Source organism: Gobio gobio, assembly GCF_949357685.1.
Source record: "Gobio gobio genome assembly, chromosome: 24".
In the NCBI taxonomy this organism is placed as follows: Eukaryota; Metazoa; Chordata; class Actinopteri; order Cypriniformes; family Gobionidae; genus Gobio; species Gobio gobio.
This window is the reverse complement of record NC_137120.1, coordinates 28,124,658-28,151,289: the sequence shown is the minus strand read 5'-3', so window position 1 is coordinate 28,151,289 and position 26,632 is coordinate 28,124,658. Positions and strand designations below refer to the sequence as shown.

General features: G+C 37.5%; 1 protein-coding gene across 1 annotated transcript; it reads left to right on the top strand.

Moving 5' to 3' along the window:
* Positions 1-126: 126 nt before the first annotated feature.
* Positions 127-22,293, top strand: LOC307120177 (afadin- and alpha-actinin-binding protein-like; the record flags this gene model as incomplete). The annotated part of the gene is made up of 12 exons (XM_079807063.1): positions 127-312; positions 6,503-6,649; positions 6,774-6,977; positions 14,593-14,703; positions 14,824-14,959; positions 15,861-15,936; positions 16,042-16,213; positions 16,823-16,970; positions 19,886-20,043; positions 21,785-21,958; positions 22,045-22,156; positions 22,232-22,293. Exons 2-12 carry the CDS (start codon positions 6,527-6,529, stop codon positions 22,291-22,293), a joined length of 1,476 nt encoding a protein of 491 aa, XP_079663189.1. The 5' UTR covers positions 127-312; positions 6,503-6,526.
* Positions 22,294-26,632: the final 4,339 nt, after the last annotated feature.

Here is a 26,632-nt window from a genome sequence, read left to right as displayed (position 1 = left end):
CTATAACTAGCCTATTTTAGTTTTTAGCACCTGCATTGACTGCGACGAAGTCTATTGGTCGATGTTCCGCGGGGGTGCATGGGTTACAGCCAATGACACGCCCTCATATTTGTTGCACGGCAACGCGTTTGCTTGTGACTGTTTTCCTTCAAGGTTGAGCTGTGTTGAACGCGCCTGCATCAATGTAACTACGTGCCACAATAAGACGCTTTAATACGCAAATTTCAGCGGGAAAATGTTTCAGTCTGTGCAAATGTCTGGAAATGAAGCTGACAAGGCTCACGAGTGCTCTTGAATGCCAAAAGATACATGGTAAGTGAACCTCTGATGGTTTAACTTACAGTCCTCGATTGTTAACAGTCTGTGTGCTATTCCTTAATAGTAAAGATTTCGTTTTTATGTCGCATTATCCTCATGTAATTTTGTTTAAATTCAGCGTCCTAATGCAAAAATCCTTCTTCTCACCTTAACCTACTTTAGACCTGATCATTTAAATGTGTTGCCTACTATCCAATAATATGAGCTTCTCATGGATTTCTGTGTTCAGTCTTTTGGTGTAATTTATATATATATATATATATATATATATATATATATATATATATATATATATATATATATATATATATATATATATATAATTTTTTTTTCTATCAATTTTTTTAATCACTATATACACAGATCAGATATAACATTATGACCAGTGACAGGTGAAGTAGAGATGCAACTAACGATTATTTTTTCTGTCGACCATTTTTCCGATTAGTCGACTAATCTAACGATTATTTTTCCAGATTCATCTGATGATTCTTTTTTTACTGATTATTGTATTTCAAAGAGGGTAGTGAATTTGTATACTATTTTAACATTAAATCAATGAATGATGACAATATTAATTGTATTTCAGGAAGGGTAGTGTACTTAAGCCATTTTATAATATAATATATGAACACAAGAAGCATTTTAAACATTATGTATAACTAATGATGCTATTCATCATAAAATGAATACAGAGTAGGCCTAATTAGGAAAAGTTGTTTACTATAATAGTTGAGTATGATTTACTTATTGATTTGTGTCAATAGTAAACGAAAATGCACTTGTATTTATCTGCAAAAGGTTCACATACAGGAGCTTTCAGCATAGTTTTAATGTATAACTAGTCGTCTATTTTGAAGATATAGCCTACATGTGCATAAACAACGACTAAAGCTGCCAGAAGTTTTTGCCCAAACTTCAAAGACACATTTAAATTATTAAAACTAGAGGCATATCTTAACTTTAATGTTACTTTAATCATGTAAACTACCTATATACAGCATGTTATTATGCATATGTGTTTGGGACAGAGGGGAACCCGGTCGCATTTGAAGCAGATATATGCAGCCCATAATAAATAAAAGCACGAGACGTACTGGGGTCGGAGAAGAACACCGGAAAATGTGACCGAGTGGGCAATATTCGTCTGTATTTGCAATACACACGCCACGGTTCAGCTGCGCGAGACGAACACTGGCAGTGTGAAAGCTCAACGGGCGTGGGCGGCTCCCGCTCTCCATACGCACAGCTTCGGCTCTGCCACCGCGTGCAGTGTGAAACCGGCATTAAAGGGCGAACAAAGCACAGTTTTATTCGGCTTCTGTTTAAAGTACTCGTACACTTTTGAATGTCGCGGTCTGGCTTTATATGATAAATGATCATTTTCACTATGCCCGGGAGCAGAAGCCGCCATTATTCTAGATCTGTTCTATTCTAGAACGTAAAAAATGTGACGGCGACGCATTTCACGCATGTCGACGTATTTTCGTAGTCGACATCGCGTCGTTGGTTCTGTGTGGATATTACTTTGACACGTACCACCTACCAAAGCATTGTTGCAGACCATGCACACCCTTTCATGAAAACGATATTCCCTGGTGGCTGTGGTCTCTTTCAGCAGGATAATGCGCACTACCACAAAGCAAAAATGGTTCTGGAACGGTTTGCGGAGCACAACAATGAGTTTGAGGTGTTGACTTGGCCTCCAAATTCCCCAGATCTCAATCCAATCGAGCATCTGTGAGATGTGCTGAACAAATAAGTCCGACCCATGGAGGCCCCACCTCGTAACTTATAGGAATTAAAGGATCGGCTGCTAACATCTTGGTGCCAACCACAGCACACCTTCAGGGGTCTAGTGGAGTCTATGCCTCAAAGGGTCAGGGCTGTTTTGGCAGCAAAAGGGGGACCAACACAATATTAGGACATTATTAGGTCATAATGTTATGCCTAATCAGTGTATATTTGATTATTGGTTATTGGCTTTAAAATGAAGATGGTGGGGCACCATTGACTCCCATAGTATTTGTTCCATACTATGGAAGTCAATGGTGCCACACAACTGTTTGTTTACAAACATTCTTCAAAATATTATTTTATTTAAACTTTTTTTTTTTTTTTACTTGTACAGATTTAGAACAGCTTGAGGTGAGTAAATGATGAAACAATTTTCATTTTTGGGTGAACTGTCCCTTTAAAGGCACCATATGTAAGATGTTTGGATTAAAGGTCCCATGGCATGAAATTTTCATTTTATGAGGTATTTCAACATTAATATGAGTTCCCCTAGCCTGAATATTGTCCCCAAGTGGATAGAAATGTTGATCGGTGTAAAACCGAGTTCTGGCTGTCTTTCTCTGCCTTTGAGAAAATGACAGGCCAGACCAGCCAATCCTGACGTCTCCTGGTTTGACGTCCAAGCAGGAGCGGTTACCTCCCTTTCCCCCGCCCAGAGAATCTGGCACGCCCATGCAAACGCTCGAGATCATTAACGTTACTTGTGAACGAGTGAACACTGGCAGTTTCTCAGTGTTTGGATGTACAAATGAAAACAGAAGTCTTTCTTCAGTTTCTTCTGATCTGTGATCATTGATTTCTTATGTGTAGCTTATTATTTATTATTTGTGGACACGCAGCGGCTTCTCTCTCTCCCGACAGAACGGTGTTTTCGTGTTTTCTATCTTGAGAGTCAGTGTTTTTGTACGTCCTCGTCGCGTCTATCTGTTCTTAAATGTGCATACAGTCTTTTCTGTTTAACATCAGCAGTCACATCTTTAGAGATAAACTTCACACACGCCGAAGCTCGGCCTCCAACATCCCCGACCCCCAGTACTGCATCTGGCCCACAGCGGAGGCACCAAACGCGGCGTGAGATTAAGCAGAAGGGGGGTAAGCGTGAGGGTATCTGGGCTAGGCTAGCCAGCTTTCCCCACAATAAACTGGATTACATTCGATTACAGCTGTTGTGTCTTTGTTTGCGCTGTGTAAGTTACTCAATGCGCGTCAATGACGCTATTCATATGATTGGAACATATCTAGAAATAATGATATATTCAACACTTACTAACTCGTTCATCTCGCTGTAATGGTACATTGCATGTGTTACAAAGTTGGTAGAATAATGATGAAGAGGACTCGGTGTGACTGGGACTCGTGTTTATTCAGAACTCTCAGATACAAACACAATAAACTCGCGCTGACTGACAGCGCTCTCATTACGCAGTAGTTACTATAAATAACTTTGTTAGCAATCGCTTCGTCTCCGTGATGTCCGGTTCGCGAACGAATCATTCTTTTGAATCGGTTCTTTTTAGTGAACCGAACCAGTTCACCAAATCGGACTGAATCGTTCTGAACGGTTCGCGTCTCGAGTCAGCGCTGATCCATAATTTACTAAAGTTACTAACTTTCTGACATGAGTGACAGTCCCTCCGACTAGAAATAAACTAATAACCTGAAGTATATGCTAGTAACTACAACAGTTCACCCTGAACTGAGACATGCTGAGAGAACTGATGAGAAGTGAACACAGGTCCATCCGTCTCTCTGGCAGACTCGTGCCTGCTCGTGCCTCGTTAAACCACGCCCCCTCCGCTCATTTAAAATGCAAAGATGTCAGCCAATCACAACAGTGGGCGTTTTTACTGAAGTCTCACAGCAGACACGCCTCTTGAAGCAGGGCATTCAGCCACAGGGCAAACAGCAGTATAGAAAAAATGCCTTTTATTTCTAAATTATGACATTTTATGATGTAAAAATCATACTAATAATATAAGTACACCTCAGGAAACACTATAAAATAATAGAAAAATGCCATGCCATGGGACCTTTAAAATCATTCCAAATCCACTAGAGCAATGTTATATATTTTGTCAACTTGTGCACTTACATTATCCCAAATGTTTCCAAGAATGTTTAAATCCAGAGAAATAAGCTATTTTAACCAGGACACGGACTGTGTCTGTGCGTCTACTATCAATGACATCATACCCACGTTACCCTCATTTTTTTTTTCTTCACATTGTGTCACCATCATTGGTTTTGACATTCTTTATGACTAAATGTCTTCTGACCATATTATACAGTATTCTAATTATTAACTTCAATTTTGGGCTGATCTTTAGAAAATGTTATCGCTGATCTTCATAATGCAGACTTTGAATATGGTACACAAGTCATAGACTACATATATAGGGTTTTCATTTAGTGTTTTCTCTTTTTTTGAGCTTGGCAAATGTGGTAAAAGAGGTGTGTTCACACCAGTCGTAAAAACCATAATGATTTTGAACTGTAAAAAGCCTTAACGTGCTTGTAGTAGAACTTGTAATTACAATGGCTGTGTCCGAAAGCTTAATGCTGCGTTCACACCAAACGCGAATTGAGCGTCAAAATCGCGTCTACTGCGTCTAGTTTCACGCGCAAACATTTTGAATGCATTCGCGCGTCCGCAGAGAATTGGACGCGCGTAGAAATCGAGCGCTGGAAGCGAAATTGACGCGCGTTCAAGGCACTCCAGGAGAAATATGTCATAAAACACCACTCTGCCTGTTTTCATTTTCATTAAAAATATATATTGAACATTAATAGCCACACAAATGTGGTCCAGGCAACTCCTACATTATCTTCACTGCATGTATGTTTAAATATCCTTAAAATATAAAGTTATGAAACTTCTCTTTGATCTCAGTCAAAACGATTTGGCAGACAACAAATTATAGATTCATGAGAGCAAAGCTCGGCCGTTAGATCTACACAAAACGAACCACTACAGGACATCAGAGCCAGCGGCAGACGCCAGAAGGACTGGCCGAGGAAAGGCTGCCTTCGCCGGGGTTATGAGCGGTGATTGCCCGGTGATCGCCTGGATCTCACAACTCCAAAAACACAAGATTATTTTTTTTAAATAGGCGCTCTCTTTATAAATAAACCACAGATTTGAGCTTTAAACAACTACATCCACCTGAAAAAGTCTTAAAACTACATTTTGTGACACAATAGTACAATTTTTAATTTATGCAGGGTTTCTCATACACGTCACTTTACCACGTGACAGCAGCAAGCAGGCTCCTGATTGGTTAACGCGGTGCGAATTGACCAAAGTTTTCCAAAGTTAAAAATTTTCAACTCGGGCGTCAGACGCGAATTCGCTTCAAACGCGTGAATGCACAAAAGCACCATTCGCAAGACGCTCAATTCTCGTCCAATTCGCGCCATTCGCGCGAACTGGACATGCGAATGAGGCGGATTCGCGTCCTTCTTCGCCCCGCCGAAACGCGCCTTCTGTGCCGCGAGACCTCCAGACGCATGTCAATGCGCCTTTCCATTGACTTAACATTGAAATCACTCGCGCCAGACGCTCAATTCGCGTTTGGTGTGAACGCAGCATTAAAATGCTGTCTTCGGAGGACACATTCCAAGGTAGGAAGGCATCAAGGCCAATGTTAGCTTCACTTCCTGTCTCATTAGATGCCTTCATCTGATTGATTTTTGAAAGCAGCATAGATGTATCCTTATCTGCCTTTGATATCCCACAATCCTGTGCACAGATGAGCAAAAAAAAAAGATGGCATCTGAAAGTTGTGGTCGGTGGTCAGTTTGTGTGTAAATGTACGTTTTTCGACCAATGTTTTCCACTTTTGATGTTATCTCAATCAAGAAATGTATATTGTAGTAATGAAATATTTGCTTAGTTTTCATCAAAACTCACTCTATTTTTATTTGTAGATCCATAAAACATTACACTGCCTCGGAAGTCTGTCTGAAATCAGTTTAGTTAGGTACCTTGGTATGCAAACGCTGCCTACAAAGTCATTGCCTGACAGCGCAGCAAGGCTTGGTTTGGAATGACGAAAGCAAGTAAATAATGACAATAAGCAAAATATTCCTTTTCAATCAATTCCATTTTTCATATTGAGTCATTAGAACATAGGTGATATAAGTAACAGATTTCACATCGGTGCTCCAGATAACCAAATTCTCGTGGGAAAAGGGAAAGATTAGGAGTCTCAAAATACTGTGGAAAGTTATTTTAAGGCCAAGTTCCCCTCCTAACCTCATTTAGAGCAGTATTCACATTCACTTGTAACCGTAACAGCATGCACAAGTAATCTTGAGAGAAATCTTTAGACTGCATTTTTTAATGCGGATTATTTTATGTATGTGTACATTTCTTGCTCTTTTCCAGAACATATAGGCATTATTGACTAGAATGTCTCCTTCAAGACTCTACACAGCATCTGTGATGCCTCCTCTGCCTTTAAGTTCTTTCAGTGTCTCAAGCAACTTCTGCACGGAAGAGAACATCTCGGAGTGCATTCTGTACATCAATCAGGTAGGTGTTCTTATATTTGTCTGCAGCTTGTCTTGTGGGTTTGAAGAAGAAGAATCTAGACAAGAACAAACTTGGACTCGCATGGCAATGGCATGAGTACATCTGCCACTCTTTACATTCACAGGAGTTGTCGTCCCTGTGCTTTCCGCCAATTTTCCGAAACTCAGACGGCATTCGTGATCTGGATGCTGTGGTTGCCCTTAACAACATATATGACTTGCTTAAGCTACACCGTCGAACTGTTGGAATGATGGAGGAGCTGGAGGTGGAGCAGCTCAAATCCAGCAGTGACCTCCACTACCAACACCTCACCAACTCCAGACTAAAGGTTTGGCTTTTTTATTACATACAAACAAATGCAATGCAATGGTGAGAAATAAAGCTTTTTTCTTGCAAATTACGAGTTTATATCTCGCAATTTGTACTTCTTTTCTCTTTCTATAAACTCTCCATTGCAAGAAAAAGAGTCAGATTTGCATTTTTTTTTTAAATCTCACAATTCTGACTTTTCTCCTCACAATTGCGACTTATAAAGTCAGAATTGTGGGATATAAATTCACAATTGCAAGAAAAAAGTACGAATTGCGACTTTTTATCTCACAATTCTGACTTTTTTCTTGCAATTGCAAGTTATAAAGTCCAATTCTGTGGAAAAAAGTCTGACTTTTTCCTCAGAGTTCCGAGTTATAAAGTCAGAATTGCGGGATATAAACTCGCAATTTCAAGAAAAAAAAGTAAGAAGTTATAAAGTCCAATTCTATGGAAAAAGATCTGACTTTTTCCTCAGAATTGCAAGTTGATATCTCGCAATTGGGGAAAAAAAGAATTGCGAGTTTATATCACAATTCTGACTTCTTTTTTCTTCTTCTATAAACTCACAATTGCAAGAAAAAAGTCAGATTTGCAATTTTTTTTAAACATCACATTTCTGACTTTTTCTCCTCACAATTGCGAGTTATAAAGTCTCATTTTTGGGTGAACTGTCCCTTTAAAGGCACCATATGTAAGATGTTTGGATTAAAATCATTCCAAATCCACTAGAGCAATGTTATATATTTTGTCAACTTGTGCACTTACATTATCCCAAATGTTTCCAAGAATGTTTAAATCCAGAGAAATAAGCTATTTTAACCAGGACACGGACTGTGTCTGTGCGTCTACTATCAATGACATCATACCCACGTTACCCTCAATTTTTTTTTCTTCACATTGTGTCACCATCATTGGTTTTGACATTCTTTGTGACTAAATGTCTTCTGACCATATTATACAGTATTCTAATTATTAACTTCAATTTTGGGCTGATCTTTAGAAAATGTTATCTTCATAATGCAGACTTTGAATATGGTACACAAGTCATAGACTACATATATAGGGTTTTCATTTAGTGTTTTCTCTTTTTTTGAGCTTGGCAAATGTGGTAAAAGAGGTGTGTTCACACCAGTCGTAAAAACCATAATGATTTTGAACTGTAAAAAGCCTTAACGTGCTTGTAGTAGAACTTGTAATTACAATGGCTGTGTCCGAAAGCTTAATGCTGCGTTCACACCAAACGCGAATTGAGCGTCAAAATCGCGTCTACTGCGTCTAGTTTCACGCGCAAACATTTTGAATGCATTCGCGCGTCCGCAGAGAATTGGACGCACGTAGAAATCGAGCGCTGGAAGCGAAATTGACGCGCGTTCAAGGCACTCCAGGAGAAATATGTCATAAAACACCACTCTGCCTCTTTTCATTTTCAAAAAAAGTAAGAAGTTATAAAGTCCAATTCTATGGAAAAAGATCTGACTTTTTCCTCAGAATTGCAAGTTGATATCTCGCAATTGGGGAAAAAAAGAATTGCGAGTTTATATCACAATTCTGACTTCTTTTTTCTTCTTCTATAAACTCACAATTGCAAGAAAAAAGTCAGATTTGCAATTTTTTTTAAACATCACATTTCTGACTTTTTCTCCTCACAATTGCGAGTTATAAAGTCTGAATTTTGGGATATAAATTCACAATTGCAAGAAAACAAAGTACGAATTGTGACTTTTTATCTCACAATTCTGACTTTTTTCTTGCAATTGAAGCTTATAAAGTCCAATTCTGTGGAAAAAAATCTGACTTTTTCCTCAGAATTGCAAGTTGATATCTCACAATTCTGACTCTATAACTTGCAATTGGGGAAAAAAAGTCAGAATTGCGAGTTTTATATCACAACTCTGACTTTATTTTATGTATAAACTCACAATTGCAACAAAAAAAGTGAGATTTGCGATTTTTCATTATCTCACAATTCGGACTTTTTTTTCTCACAATTGCGAGTTAGAAAGTCAGAATTGTGGGACATAAACTTGCAATTGTTGCGACTTTTTATATCACAATTCTGACTTTTTTTTAAATAAAGAGTTTATATCTCGCATTTCTGACTTTTCTCTTTCTATAATCTCTTAATTGCGAGAAAAAAAGTCAGATTTGCGGAGGGGGTATTTCATTTTACAATTCTGGCTTTTTTCCCTCACAATTATAAAGTCAGAATTGCAGGATACAAACTCGCAATTGCAATAAAAAAAATTTTCTCACAATTTTGACTTTTTTTCTGGCAACTTCTGACTTCCAGAGAAAAAGGATATAAACTTGCAATTGTGGTGACTTTTTATTTCACAAATCGGACTTTTTTAATATCTTGTAATTTTGACTTTTTGCCCCCAATTCTGGATTTTTTCTCGTAATTGCAAGTTATAGAGTCCAATTCTGTGGAAAAAAGGACTGACATTTTACCACTGACTTTACGCAATTCTGAGAAAATTGTGAGATAAAAAGTTGCAATTACCTTTTTTATTTTTTATTCAGGGGCGGAAAAAAGCCTCCGTAGTTTTTCCAGTAACACTTTACAATAAGGTTGTATTAGTTAACATTAGTTAATGAATTAGTTAACATGAACAAACCATGAACAATGCCTGTAGCTTTATTGTTTTTGTAAGGTTATTTTACTGTACATATTTACATTAGTTTACGTAGCAGTTGACACACACTAAGGATGAACATTTCTAACTCCCCATCTTACTCTAAAGGTAAAAATGCTGTGGTGTACCTTATCGACATCATTAAACAAAGCATGTATTAATTGTTTTTGAGAACCTTATTATGAAGTGTATATTATTTTAACTCATGTCAATAAAGAGTCTACAGATGTTAGTAACGCATCAGTTAATGTTGAAATACTGTACACTTTACCATAAGGTTCACACATTCCATTAATAAATGCTTTGTTAATGGTAAGTCATGTTAATAAAAGTCTACAAATATTAGTAACACATCAATGTTGAAATAGTATACACTTTACAATAAGGGTCACAAAATCCATTAATAAATGGTCATAAAATCAATTAATAAATTAAAGCTGCGAGCAGCGATGACGGGCCCAAGCCGGTGGCACCGCCACCCCGGTGGCATCAGTTTAACTGTGCACGGCAGGCAATAGGCATTTAAAATGGGAAAACATAAAAGGACTATGTCAAAGTCATCTGAATTCACCACATTAACTGCAGCAGTTGGTGCTGCTATGACCACAAACCACAACAGCCACATCTATGAGATCAATTAAATTTATATGAATTTCATGTCAGATTATGTCAAAGGTCAAATTGGAATGAGTTCAGAATACCATTCGAATGCTGATGTTGTTTTATTCTAACACTTCTCTTCATGTGTTTTTGAGCTACCTTAGCTACCATTTGTGCACCAATCTTATGCACCATAAAACATGCTTTCATTTCAATATGGGTGGTCCAATAAAATTTTTTTAATAAAAAATGTATAAATGGAGCCAAATCACAGAAACTGCAAAGATGATTTTAATATCAGTGTCAGGTAAGAGTAAGATGCGTGTCTACATTTTATGGAAGTTTATTATAAATAGCCACTTTTATAAAATCATGTGAAATTTATGTTTGAATACATTTATATTATATCAGTAAATAATTAATTTAAAGACATGTGCATCATACGTGATCTTGGCAAACACATCACATGACGTTTTTATTTCAAGTGATAGTTATTTGTGATAGCCTATATGAAAGGGTTAAATTATGATCAAGAGAGAAAGTCACACACACACACACACACACACAGACACACACAATGATAGAGTGAGGGGGAGGGGAAGGACTGAGAGAAAGGCACACACACAAACTCACAGGGTGAGAGAGAGACCCCCCCCCCACACACACACACACACACAGATAGAGAGGGGGAAGGGGAAAGACAGGCAGATGGCATTCCATAGACTTAATGGTTTGTATACTGTACAAACTGTACATTCTATCCCCCTACACTACCCCTAAGCCTACATATCGCACACACACACACACACACACCATAGCTGTCAACCCTCCCGTTTTTTCCGGGTTTCTCACGTATTTTAGCTCTTTTCCCGCTGTCTTCCCGTTTTAGTATTTTCCCGTAAAATATCCCGTATTTTTAAGTTCTGATTGTGTTAACTCAGAACACGCAACTATCTGGTTTAGTGCCAGAAGACGCGAATGAGAAGTCGCGCGCACTGTGAGAAAATTTTCCGTGCACTCATCCTAGAGCGCGCACACGTCTCTCAGCGCGCAAATATTGAGTTCTCTTTCAAGTCTTGCTCTTGAACGGACAAACTCACGCAAAAAGTATGTCAACATATTGATGAGTATTCTAGCAGACATAGTCTGTATATGGCTTAAGTAAGCTTTATACAGTCCAGAAAAGACGACGCATATCCGAGGTCTTAAAGGGGCAGTAGCCTTTACTGCTGTCTGTTTAATGTCAAACAAAAGACAAGGGCATCACTCACTGCTCTTGATTGAATAACTTTTGTAAGTTTAATAGGATTAATCTTTAATTTATACAGTCATATATGCAATGTTATTTTACATTTGATCAATTTCTGTACCTGAAAACTAATGTTAGACGTACCTGAAAAACCTGAAAAGCATAGTTTATTTATTAGTATCTTTGCTCAATAGTATTTATTTGTGCTGCTGCTTGTATTTAAATGATTTGTTCTTATTATTTTCTTTATTTTTATTTGACAGTAGTCCTTTTTTCCCTGAACATAGCAAATACTGAACCGTACCGAAACGGTGAACCTTAAACCGTGATACAAACCGAACCGTGAGCAATCTGTACCGTTACACCCCTAGCGTAACGTATGATAAAATGACTGAAAAAAGGTTGGGTGTCCATTTGTGTCCTGATATTTCACAAAAACATGCCCACACACACACACACACACACACACACACACACAGAGAGAGAGAGAGAGAGAGAGAGAGAAACAAGTTTTTTTTTTATCCTGCTTCAAAACTAACACAATGCTGCCATCTTGTGTTCATTGAGGGAAGGGCAGCACACACGGGCACAATACATTATACAAAGAAATATTTATAAAATATATATATATTCATCTGAAAAATAGTACAGTCATTTTAAATTAATCTAAGTTCAATTACCAAACATACAATCTTAATTTAATTTAAATCAAAATATTATTTTACAAGATATGAGACAATTACTGTTCCCCTTTTTTTGTCCTTATTTAATCCCTCGCCATGGCAACACCGTTTGAGATATCCAATATTCGTTCGCATTTAAGCATCTTCCGTATCTTTGTTTCATGTTGACCGAGTTTGGTGGAGATTGAATAAATCGCCTACGAGGAGAACGTAAAAACTCAGACCCTGAATTACATAAATATTCACCTTCAAACCAAAATATCTGACTTCCTGTTGGTCGGAGCTAATGACTGTAAATTAGAAAGTTGTCCGGCTCGAAGAGAACAATATATGTACCGAGTTTGGTGACTCAAGATAAAACTAACCCCCCCACTTTTGTCAAAAGGTGGCGCTAGAGAGCCCCTCATCCCCGCCCGTTTCTGAGGCTTTGTCCATGTGTACTGACTGACATCTCTGATGTGTGTGTTGAGTTTCAAGCAGTTTCAAGCAATTTCAAGCATGCTAAGAGCCTCAGAACAACACTGCTACCTTTTAGTGAGGGGAGGGCAGACAGAGAATAAATATTCAGAAGAAATATATTAAATAAAATAAATATATTGATCTGAAAAATAGTATGATTATTTTAAAGCTATTTGGTTACATTTTAATAAAACATTGTTTTAGTATGTTTTTAAACACACACACATACACGTTGTAATACCAGTGTAATACCCATGTCATTATACAAATTTGTGTCCTCATAAATCACAAACAAGAGAGAGAGAGAGAGAGAGAGAGAAACAAGTTTTTTTTTTATCCTGCTTCAAAACTAATACAATGCTGCCATCTTGTGTTCATTGAGGGGAGAGCAGCAGACAGAGAATTTCTGTTCCCCTTTTTTGTCCTTATTTAATCCCTTGCCATGGAAACACCGTTTGAGATATCCAATATCCGTTCACATTTTAGCATCTTCAGTATCTTTGTTTCATGTTGACCGAGTTTGGTGGAGATTGAATAAAACGCCTACGAGGAGAACGTAAAAACTCAGACCCCGATTTAACCAAAAATTTACCTTCAAACCAAAATATCTGACTTCCTGTTGGTCGGAGCTAATGACTGTAAATTAGAAAGTTGTCCGGCTCGATGAGGTCAATATATATACTGAGTTTGGTGATTGTAGATAAAACGAAGCCCTTCACTTTTGTCAAAAGGTGGCGCTAGAGAGCCCCTCATCCCCGCCCGTTTCTGAGGCTTTGTCCATGTGTACTGACTGACATCTCTGATGTGTGTGTTGAGTTTCAAGCAGTTTCAAGCAATTTCAAGCATGCTAAGAGCCTCAGAACAGCCAAAAGATTATTAAACTTTGACACGTTGCCATGGCAACAGTATTTGAAATTTCAGGAATCCATTTCATACGTCTCTATCTGTCATGTTTTCACATTATACTGATGAAGTTTGAAGTAAATCTGGTGAAAATAAGAATGTGATTCAAAGCATTTTTGAAAATGACACACTTCCTACTGCCAGTTGGTGGCGCTATAACTTTGACTCACAAATGTCATATCCATGTGATCGGCCTCTTACAACGAACACACAGCTGAAGTTTCATCCAAATCAGTCAATGTTTGCTGACGTTATAACACACTTCCTGTTTCCCTTTTCTCGCCATAAATTCGTTGCTTCGCCACGGCCAAACCATTTGAGATATCAAAAATCCACTCGCAATTTAGCATCCTGGATATGTTCACTTCATGCTGACCGAGTTTGGCGATGATCGAAACAATGGCCTCGGAGGAGTATATTAAATTCCAGAGCATGGGTTTTCCGAACAACCGATTATAGCTCACTTCCTGTTGGGCTGACGCATAACTATGAGCACGAAAGTTGTTTGGCCCGATGAGATCTAAATGTGTACCAAGTTTCATACATGTACGTGCAAGTGTGTTTGATATATGGACCAAGTTTTCAGACCCCACTTTAGGGGGCGCTGTCGAGCCCCCCTGCCACGCCCGGGTACCAGCTTCAGCCCGGCTCTGATGGCCGCGCATTCCGACGCCTGTGCGAAGTTTCAAGAGTTTTCGAGTATGTTAAGTGCCCCAAAAGTACCCGAGAAGTCGAAAAAAAAAATAAAAAAAAAAAAAACAAAGAATAATCTGAGGAAGAACAATAGGGCTCTGCGCCCTTTCAGGGCTTGGGCCCTAATAAAATGTTGAATGCAAGTAATGGTAAAGTGCGTATAAACATGAACAACCTATCTGTTGATGTTCAGATGGTTTCCACTTTAGAATTATGTTCACCAACAGCCCAAAATCAATGGCTTATTAAATAATGTTGATAAGTAAATATGTACAGTAAGATAACCTTACAAAAACATGTTAACATGTTCATGTTAACTAATGCATTAACAAATGTTAACTAATGCAACCTTATTGTAAAGTGTTACCGTTTTTCCAGTAAAATAAACAACTTTTCACTGTTTTGTAGGACCAGCTTGAACTTTCGAAAAAGGAAAACATGCGCTTGCACGAGAGAGAGCGCCAGCTGGAAAATAATTCGAAGACTTTGCAAAATTGCCTGAAAGATACAAAAGAAGAGGTATGAAAAATGAATGAGAAATCTGCAAAGTTGGACCTCATGTACAGTTTTTTTGGGGGTTCTACAGTGGTGGTGATCCTCAGTCTTTTGTCAAATCAAATATGGTCTTTACTTTAATAGGTGCAAAGGCTACAGGGCATCATTGCAAGCCGTGCCACACAATACAACCATGACATTAAAAGAAGAGAAAGGGAGCACAACAGAGTAAAGGAGCGCCTCAATCAACTACTCATTGCCAAAAAGGAAAATAAACAAGGTAATATGTATTACTTGTATATCAACCAATAATATAATATATACATACAATATTAGGAATACATACTCTACCGTTGAAATGTTTGAGGTCGTATGATGTTTTTGAAAGAAATCTTTTATGCTTACTGAGGCTGTGTTCACACTTGATGTCTTTTTTGACAAGAAAAAGTTGACGAGCGCTCTTTTAGTAAAAAAGAAAGAAAGATAGCAGCCGAGGGCAACTTTTGTTGCTATAACAACAGTTGCAAAAAGAGTGCTATGTGGTGCAGAGATACAAAATGTCAAGAAAGTTGGCTCTTGCGTTGGCTTTTGAAGTTAACGGGGAGGAGAATGTTGGTTCACAACAATGTTTGTGGGTGCACGATAATATACGGGGAAGAAAACAGTATGATGCTTACAATAATTTAGTCCAGGAGCTCCGGACTCATTACTATCATTATTATTATTATGTATTATTTCATATAGTATTATTATTATATATCATTGTACTCATATCATATACCTCTTTGTGCTCCGACACTAGCACAATTAGTCGATCTTCCGGCACCTTCTCCATTTTTCTTGTTGTTATGGAAACGAGTCAGGTCTACTTGCTTGTGATTGGTCAGCTGTCAAAAAGGCGGTTGACGTAGGGCATTTGTACCAGAAAACATAAACTTTTTCCAACTTGAAAAGATGCTGAAAGAGCTGCAGAAAAAGACGTCGGCGGTTTAAAAAAGCGCTCACAACTTTTTTGAAAACACGGTTTACTCCATAGGATAATGTAAAACAGACGCTGGAAACTTCAAAAAAGACGTCAAGTGTGAACACGCCCCAAGGCTGCATTTATTCGATCAAAAATACAGCAAAACAGTAATATTGTGAAATATTATTATAATTACTGTACTACTGTACTCTGTCAGGAATGGAAGTTTTGAATTATGTTGGAAGGTCGGACGGGAGGAGATGTCTTTGGAAAACTGGAAAAACTGAATCCAGGTAAAATACATCATCGTTTGGGTTTTTTGTTGCAGTTTTATTTGTTCCCCTTTAGCATGATATCATATAAAAACTTTAGACATTATTATTTATTTATTTTTCCAGACATGAGGGAGAGATGTACAAAACTCTTCTCAATGAATTTGATAACCGTCAGAGGGAGTTAATGATGGAAAACATAGAGCTGAAGAAAGTGCTTCAACAAATGAAACGAGAGATGGTGGGGGTTTTAAATTCAAAGAAGACATGCCAAAAGGAAGAGAAACAGAGCAATAATGTGGATCAGGTTAGACTGTCATGTTCATAACAACCATTATACACTAAACACTAATGTTTTTTCTTTGTTTGCTGTATTTGTGTTATTTTTATTTTTTAGATATGGCACTGATGAAGAGTTGAGCTCCAAATGTTTTGCACTTTATAGCACTTTTTTGACCGTCTCTGTTAAAGGGTCATGAAACCCCAAAACAAATTTTTTGAGATGTGAACATCTATGTACAGGCTGCACATCACTGAAAACACTTAAAGCACTCATACATTTTACCAAGAAGTGGAAATTGGTTATTTTTGCGTTTGCATTTGTTGTCTCCCCTCTTCCCCCTCAACACTCACACTTTTCCACAGCTTTACACACCCATTTTTAGAGACTTTTTGCAAGTTTGATGTGTGAAACGACCAGGCTAAAACAAGGGGGTTTCATGACACTTTAAAGTATAATAGATGAACAGTTGGAGAGCCTTTGCCTTATTCCTTTTTTCTGCTTTTTGATTTACGCACCCAGTAAGTTATGTGCTAATACATTTGGCTCTACACCATTTCTTAAACCATATTTTTAAGATATTGACATTTTTGACATATTAACATATTTCATTTGATCACATTTCAGTTGACTCTGCAGACAAATTCAGATGACGAGGAACCCTTGAAAGGACCTTCTGAGATGTCCTGTGATCACGCTCGGGAGAAACTCACTAACAGCATTCGTCAGCAGTGGAGGAAACTCAAACATCATGTTGAGAGACTGGACAGCCAAGGTAGAGGATGATGCTCACAGTCTTTTAGAACTAAAGGTGTGTTCACACTTGACAGGTTTGGTTCGATTAAAACGAACTCGAGCAATTGCTGTCCTTGTGCGGATAATTTGAATAAGTATGAACGCCGTCATCTGAACCCTGGTGCGCACCAAACAAGTGGACAGAGGAAAAAATCGTTCTGAAAATAATTCCAACAATATCGTTATAGTTGAAGTGTGGACTATTCTAGCCGTGAATAGCAATGATTTTTAGAACTGTCTTTGTCATTATTATACTGTATATATATATATATATATATATATATATATATATATATATATATATATATATATATATATATATATATATATATATTGGGCAGTGTTTCCCACACATAGACTAATTTGTGGCGGTGCGCCACAGAATCAACACCGGCCGCCACATATTGCGTGTCGTTATTCTTTTAAAAAAAATGTTTTACCCTATTTAAAACACGCAGCGCATTCGGTCAGCTGCGCTTTCTTTCCCTGCTCTCCCTCCGTCTCTCTGTCACGCGCCTCTCGCTCTCAAACCTCAAACGCCAAACCTGCTTTTGTTATGAAGCAAAGTCTAAGCTTTTACATTTTTTAAAAGTTTTAATACGGAATTCAAACAATAAATAGCGTTTTGCCGCTAATGTGGCATAACTGTTAAAGCCAGAGGCGACATGCTCTCATTTCCCGGCGGCACGCACGGTCACGTGGTTCACGGAGCTCTCAATACTTCTAGCGCTGTGTCAATACATTTGAATGGATAGACGGCAGTTTCACTATTCAGGTATTTGCAGCAAGTTTTGGTAAACAGTACAGCATAGTGTGCATTGCTTATTACGTCAACCACATTTACAGTATAATTTTATTATGGAGAGTGATGGAGATGCAACATCTTAACATTAATGTTAATGTTTTTCTTGTATTTAGCCCTCAGGTATTCCTCACTTATTGGTTACACTTGTACTCATTGGTGGTCAAATGTGACCATACACCTTAAGTATTTTTCAATTAAATAAATGTTCTATATTTTAGTTTAATAATATTTATTGAATATTTTGAGGATATCTTTTGGTACTAAATAGGCCTATTATTTGTGCAATAATTATGGTCCATTAATGACCATTTAATGAATTAAATAAAAATAAATACTTTTTTCTTATTTATATTACAATTAGTGTAGTAATTAATGTTAAAATGGAGAAATCCAATGCAAATTAGAGTCATTATGTGTCTGGAAAAATAATTAATTTCATTTGTAATGCCATGGTTTACCCACTATAGGTGTCTGTATGGCTCTTTAATCAATATACATGTATCTAGTCTAGTTGCTCAAAAAAGTATTGCAGATCATAACTGCTTACTTATTTTCAGGTTTTGCATTTGAATACATTTAGACATGATCAAACACTAGATTTTTTTAAATGTGAAATTTTAAAACATGAATAACTTGCATCCTAATATTTTTAATGATACTTATACAAGCACACACAAGTGAATATTAAGGAATGTGAGCAAATATCATTTAAAATAGTTTGAAATAGTGCTAAAAAGGCAAACTTATTTTTCTTTTTATGTACAGTAGGCTATATACATATGAATTGATACTGAATCAAGATATATATTGATAATAAATAAATAGATAATTGTGCCAATCACCAACCCCAAATACCCCACCCTAATCCCCGCCCGCCGCCGCCCTCCCACCACCACAAATTGGTTTCTAAGCTGTGGGAAACACTGTTGGGGGTGTGACGAGATCTTGTGCCACGAGATCTCGCCAGATTAAAGTGTGACGAGATTTCTCGACGAGGTGAAAAGCTGTCTCGCGTCATATTGTCATGAGGGAGTGTGAGGGTGAAGTTAGGATAGAATATGCCACAGCAACGTTTACATTACGCCTCCACTGTCGTTTTGCTTTTTATAGAAATAAAAACAATTTAATTCCAGTGGATAACGGTCGCTTCAATTCATCAGCTCATCAACCAACACGAGCTCTTCGAGCTGTACATAGTGCGCAGCACTGATCAGGAGACGAGAAGACCAACAGGACCGTGGCGGAGGATTCGTTGCGCAACAGAATTGTCAGACAAATGTCTTATTTTTGTAAAATGCGTGTTCAGCCTCACCACTCCCTATTCATAGAGTACGTGCAATTGCAAAATTGAAAGTGAATGTAAACCCGAGTTAGGGCTGGACGATTAACCGAAAACTAATCGAAACCGACATTTAGAACCTCTAACCAATGTAATTTTCCTATGTTGGTTATTTCGGTTTTCACGTGACTCCGCCCCGTTTGTCACATCAAGTGCAGTTTGCAGGCACACAGAAAGATGCAGGAGCAGTTATCTTTGTTTATAGATGGATTGTGTTCTGCAAAGAGAGTTGGAGAGGTAAATGAATAATTTTGCAATGTGCTCTGTTTGATAGAATTGTTAATACATCTATTAAAATACTGATATTCTGGTCTACAACTCCTCCACAAACAACCCCCTGCCCTGTATCTTGCTCTCTCATTGGCTGTGGGTCAACGCCGATGTAATTTTCAGTCAGAACACATTTCGCACAGCAGTATTTTGAATCGCCGAAAGGTCAAGATATTTAGCATGCCAAATATTTCACGGGCATCTGCGACTCATTTTTAATTCCCTCAAATCGCATCTTTGATAATTCACACTGCGTGCTTGTCACCCGTGTGAACAAGCACTGATTTTTTAGGGGTCTTTTGTGGCGATTTCACAAAACCTGTCCGCGAGTGAAAAACAGGGCTATAATTGTGCAGTGTGAACTCGGCATAAGCCTCACCTTTTTGTTCATCACTGCCTTTTCTGATGTGTTTCTTTTGTGGCTTTATCATTCAATGCATACGACTTAGACAAGCAAAGCTATTGTAAAATAAATTAACAGATGCTGTTATTATATTTTGTGTTGCAACATCAATGGTGCAAGCTGGAGACAGTGAAGAGATGATCGCCAAACAACTCCATGAAGAGGAAATAGAGAGGCTCAAACAAGAAATTCAGCAGTGCAAAGAGTTTATTCAGACTCAACAACAACTTCTGCAAGTAAGTAGAGGCATGGTTTCATTCAGTCTTTTCAGAGTCATTAGCTGCGTTTACATGGACCCTTGCATTCCGATTGTAATTAGACTAGTAGCACAGTCTGAATTAAATTCGCATGTCAATCGGAATGAATTGGCCAAATCCAATTAAAATATCATTTGGATTGTAAGGAGTGGTTTAAACCTTTTCTAATCCGATTGAGAGTGCATTTAAACACTTGATCTGATTGAAAACCTTAACTGGAAAGTACTGTGCACGTGCAATGACGTAGAGATGGTGTAATGACGTATGATGCGTGGAATGACCTGTTGTTGAACGATGTGTCATAAATGACTGTCATGTCATTCGAAAATTCTCCTTCCACTCATCACCTGGGAAGTGGAGCCGGACAACGTCCCAGACTTGGAATCTCATCCACAGACGCCTTGTTTTGGGAGCAGGAAGGGCCGCACAAACAACTGGAAATTCTGAATATTTGTGCAGTGTGTGCATGTAAAAAAATTCTAATCCGATTTGAAGCTTGTGACCTATAAACAGTGATGGGAATAACGGCATTATTTTTTTCAGTAACAAGTAATCAAACGAATTACTGTTTCTCCCATTACAACGCCGTTAGCGTTAATGAGAATAAAATGCGGCGTTACTATAATTGAGCTCACTGAAGCGGTTTTCATCTGAAAAGGCTTTCTGTCAGTCGGACATGTAACGTTTTTTTTCTATGGTTGGTTGGTTGGTGTGTGTGTGTGTGTGTGTGTGTGTGTGCGCGTGCCGGCCTGCGTGCATGCCATGCGTGTTTATGGTACACATAATTGATGATGATTGGTGGGTGGGAGACAAGGTTGAGGTTGATAGGTTGAGTTCACACACACACACACACACACGCATATGCACAGTCACACACACCAACGACCAGTCCAGAAGGAGTCAGAGCGATGGCAAGTCCAACGACTTCAAAGGTAGCTTTCGCAAACTGGAAGTATAAGCGCTACTTTTCTCTCATTTAGGTGAAAGGTAAGAATGTTTATGTAACGTGCAATTTATGCCGAGGAAGAAAGAGTTTCTCCACGTCGGTGGCAAGTAGTTCTAATCTAATGAAGCACCTCACATCATCACATGCCGCCACAAAATTAGTAGCTAAAAACCCAGGTGATAAGGTGAGCTCCACTACTAAAGGAGTAGTATAGTACTGATAATATTTACACAATATTTACACTATAGTAGGCCTACTGATAATATTTACAATACCTAATGTATTGAATTTAATAGGTGTCTCTCACATTGTCCCACAGCAACATTACAATAGTGTACATTAATGTACAATGTTTTATAATAATAATTTATTATATTTAGTGTCCAATTCATTCATTTAACATATTTAATATTGGGGCATCCAAGTTATTTGACATCTTTGAACATTTGAAAAAAAAAAAAAAGTAACACAGTAGTTACTTTCCCTGGTAATTAGTTACTTTTATAATGATGTAACTCAGTTACTATTTGTAAGAAGTAACTAGTAACTATAACTAATTACTTTTTTAAAGTAACGTGCCCAACACTGCCTATAAACGCGCCCATCAACCTGTTCACTTTATTTAGTGTTTATTAATTAATTAATTCCGATTGAAACAAAAGGTGTCCATTTAAAAATTGCTGTTGATGCTTAAAAATGCAAGTAAACACAAGTAGAGCTGCTTTCCTGGACCAGTTTTTTTTATATATATATATATATCTTTTTTTTTTACAGCAACAGCTCAATACACCCTGTGATGAGGAGACTGCAGCTGTTCTGAATGATTCCTACATGCTAGAAGAGAAGGAACGCTTGAAAGAAGAGTGGAGAGTGTTTGAAGAACAGAGGAAAAACTTTGAAATGGAAAGGAGAAATTTCACAGAGGCTGCCATTAGATTGGGCCATGAGGTTCTGAGTTGTGATCGGTTTTTATTGACTTCTGAATTCAGTTCTTAATTCATCTTGATTTTAACCACATTGTTCCATTCTTTCAGAGGAAGTCTTTTGAGGACGATCGTGCAACGTGGCTCAAACATCAGTTTCTGAACACAACATTTGCAGACCAGATGAAACCACAAAGTCGCACAACGGAAGAATATTCAAAGCGTGAGTGATTCTTTTTACTAGAGTAATTTCTCTTTAAAATAAAACTTCAAATTTGTTTTCTGATTTTTGTTGCAGACTCAGCTCATGAGGAGAAACTCATTTCAATTTCTGGAAAAGTCAGCAAATCTCATCTTTAGTCAGTCCACCTATGGAACGGCTTGCAGATGAAGCTATATTTTCTTCCAACACCAGAGGAGAGACAACCGGAGCCAATATGAATGTGTTTGAATTTACAACATACAGACATGAATATTTAACACAATTGTGTGTTTGGGATAAGATTGTCAGAGACTTAAAGATGGGGTAAGTGCTTTCTGGTAACTGATGTTGATATTTCAAATCACCAAAACAAACACGCCCCTATTTTGATAGCTCCGCTCCACACATATGTACATAACCCAGGCAACGACTATGGCGGAATCTGCTGTGCCAGCCGGCCGAGGGTATTATGCCATCAATAAGTGAATCAATGTGTGTTACTATGGTAATCCAGGTCGAATGTTCAGTGAAAAAGTCATCCCTTCCATCCCAAAAACACAAACACAGTTCTCATGAACAACTCGAGCACGACAGTCCAACTAACGAACATATTACAAATATGACAAGATTAGAGGGTTATATAGATAACGAAAACAGGAACCAAAGGAAACAAACATATATTAGGAATTTATTGTCTTACTTTTCGGACACACTGCGAGCTGACGCTTGAAACAGTGGTTTAACGTTATAGGATGTGGAAATGAATGGGTCTTTATCATCGCTGAAGTGTACGACGATACAATTGCAAATGGACAAACAAGCGGACTTGACACACGAGTATATTTAAGTAAAAGCCAGCATATATTAGTTCTGTGAAACAAAACAAAACCAATGTTACTCGCCTATCAAGAAGAAATAAAGCAACCTCGGCGTCCAATTGCAGGCCTTGGCGATCCTTGAGTTCTCTCCAGCGCTGGAAAGCTGATACTTCTTGCCTGATCGTAAGCCTTCTTTTGTTCCTTAGACATTTTCATATGTTTTTTATCTGCCATCTCTCTTTCTGTCGTCGCTCGGCTAATGTCCGTCCTGTGTTGTGTCTTTTGAATAATGACGTGCACTGAGTAGGGATGGGCAACAGTGGTCGAGTAATCGAGTACTCGAACGTGACAGCGATCATCGATCATGAGAACAAAAAAATAATAGAAAAAAATATATTTGTCTCTTTTTTATTGGTTATTGCATCGTTTTGCGGAGGTCTGATTGGTTAGCGTTTTACAGCACGCCTCCAGACCGCGGCGAAATAAAGGCGTGCACTGCAGTGATGTCTGGAATCATGAGATCATTAAATGGTTAGTGCAAATTGTGCAGCGCCAATCTGTCATAGCCTACATAGCATTATAATGAAAACACGATGGAAATAGAATGCTGTAAATGATCTGTGCTTAGTTCCCCGTGTATCAGCTGATCCACAGAGAAACTAGCGAGAACACTCAGACTAGCGCGTGAAGTTCATGTGAGCATCCGCGTCCTTATCTGCAGATGCACGTTGTAAGATACTTTTATGTTGTCTATATCTGATTAATCTAATATAAGAAGCGTTTGGTTGAGCTTAATAAGCTAGCAAAGTGCTGTCGTTATACCGGCTGTTGTTCATTCTCTTCAGTTTCAGCTCAAACGCATATTTCATGCTCGACATGGTTTAGAGACGGTCATATTCTTTTCAGATAGGCTATTTCTTTCTCAGAATCATTGATATTAGTAATGCAGCACTGCTATACTGTTCACGTATTTTTTAACAGTAGACCTAGTTTATTTAAAGTTGGTTTTTCGCTATGAGTTCGAAAACGCGCAGTGATGTCTGTAAACGCTTCGATCATGAATAATAAAATTAAGTGCATGATGTGCAGAGTCAATCTGTCAAAGCATTATAATGAGAACAGGATTTTAATAAAATGTTGTTTCTGTGTGCTTTCGTTGTCCGTGTATGAGCGTTGTTAAGGGAAGAGCGCATTCAAAATGTTCCGTTTCAAACCCTAGCCTGTAAAATCTACCACGCTGAAGTTCACGTGCGCATTCACGTCCTTTTGTGTTGATTTAAGTTGTAATAGGTTCATATTAATCTTCATATTAATATTGATATAGGGTGCGTTTGGTTGAGTTTATTAACCAGCTAGCAAGCTCTGCAGGGTGGTGTTATTTCACAGTTTCAGCTCAAAGGCAATGCTCGATATTACTGACTTGGTTATTTGAGACGGTCATTTTATAAAGATGTTTCTTTTTCAAAGACATTTATGCATCATAATCTAGCAGTTATTTTTTGTTTTATATGTTCATGTTTTCATATACCCGTTTTCATGTCACGTTTGTATTTGTCAACAACCATTTTCATAACAGTTTTCATTATCTCAATGACGGACATGCCCCGCCCCCTGCACATGCCCCGCCCCCAATTACTCGAGTACTCGTTTTTGAGACCTATCGATGATCGAAATGAGAAATTGACAAAAATGCCCATCCCTAGCACTGAGCGCTCTTCTCCCCGTCATTAGTAGACATGCCCCTTACTGCTGATTGGCTACAAGTTTGTTTTGGTCCATGGCCCGAGACACTTTACTAAAGCAGTTTTGAAATAACACTTATCCCACCTTTAAGTTAAGCCTGCTGATACAAGCCTCTGAATTTGTAAGTTTTGATAAATAAGCAATGTTTTGATTTAAATATGACCATGTTGACTTTTTGAAACATTTAGCATTTTCATTTAGAAATTCAGTATCTTCAAATGTTTTGCTAGTAGAAATTAACTCTTGTTAATTGCATTAGTTATAGTTTTTTTATGGTCTAACTCCAGGTACTTGGATAATCGTATGCATCACTTTAAACAGTGTTGTTACACTTAAACAAAAACAACCTTTTTGTTTCTAAGTTGTAAGGAAAATGTATTGAACTAATCTAGATCAAGTAGTTTATATGTTTATTGTATTTATTGTGCATTTGCATTTGAACGTACATTTTTATTTTATCTTTTAGACTTTTTGTAGTTAATCAGTGCACCACCATTATTGTTTACATCAAACAAAGTTTTGATTTCCTGTTATATATGGATAAAGTGCTTAATATATCATACTAACATATATGGACTGATCCTAAAATGTATGTATTTTAGATATAAAACATAGGATACTGAGGAATAAGCTTTGTTTATATAAAATTACAAAGCAAAACTGGAATAATATTGTAGACAGTTCATAATGCTTTAATTAATATTTATTCAAATAAAGAAAGTAACTTGTGTAAAAATGTGGAATAATTACAATATCATACAAAAGTGAAGTCAGCACCTGTTGTCTCAGAAATACAATATACAATTTACTTTTTGAAGCATTCAAATGTAACGTGTTGTTTTGGCTGTATTTACTTGTAGTTAAATATATATATATATATATATATATATATATATATATATATATATATATATATATATATATATATATATATATATATATATATATATATATATTTTACAATTTATGTTTTCATTTTCAAAATCAAAGGATTACAAAGTGATGTCATACCTGCACCGCATGGGTCAAAGGTAAGGTATGACGTCACTTTGTAAGCCAACCGGCAGTTCGCATCGATCTGGTTCCCTTGAGAAAAACCCAATAGGATTTTCCAATTGGCTTTTGGATTATCGCAAAAAACTAAATCTGTGATCAACAAAAGTTTATGATACTTACGCATTTGTCAATCAAGATAATTATCACAGATTAACACAATTTTTATGAATTTTAAAGCCTAAATGCAATCGCCAGAAGTAAAAGGCTAAAGGTAGGCTATAAACTACACCACGGTCCCGCGATTTCAACGTCACCATTTTACTAAGCTTCCGACCACTCTTACATTTTCCCCAAAACGTTTGAGTTAGACTACTTTATAAGAGCACATTTATAAGCATAATGAGGCTGTAAAAGCGGACTGTGCTGTCGACGTGATGACGTTTAATCACCTCCACAGCCTCTGTAGTTCCATTTAGCCACTTGTTAGCAACCTCCTTTTTCAAGACGCATAATAGCTTAAAAAAAAATGAAGAGTGGGGTAATACTGATGTATTTTATGTCGTAGAATAAAATGTGAAAGTGTATTGAGCCTGTGTTCACCACAAATCTTATTTCAGCTATTTAAACTAAATTCCATTTTAAAAAAACAAATTGACTTTGGGACGATGGAACCGGAAGTGCTAAAATGCTAACTCGCTTCCGCCTACAAAGTGATGTCATACCTGCACCACTTGTTCACACAACAACAACTATTGATAATGGCGTGAAGGAGTCTAGAGTTTCAGATTTTTAGGTGTCCATTCAAACCAAAATTCCCAGGAACATGACCTCCTGTTAAGGTAAACCTAGGTTACGATTTCTTGCTCTCATATTTCTGTAAAATGCATCAATGTGTATAAATTACAGCCATTACCATTTAAATGCCACACTCATTTACCAA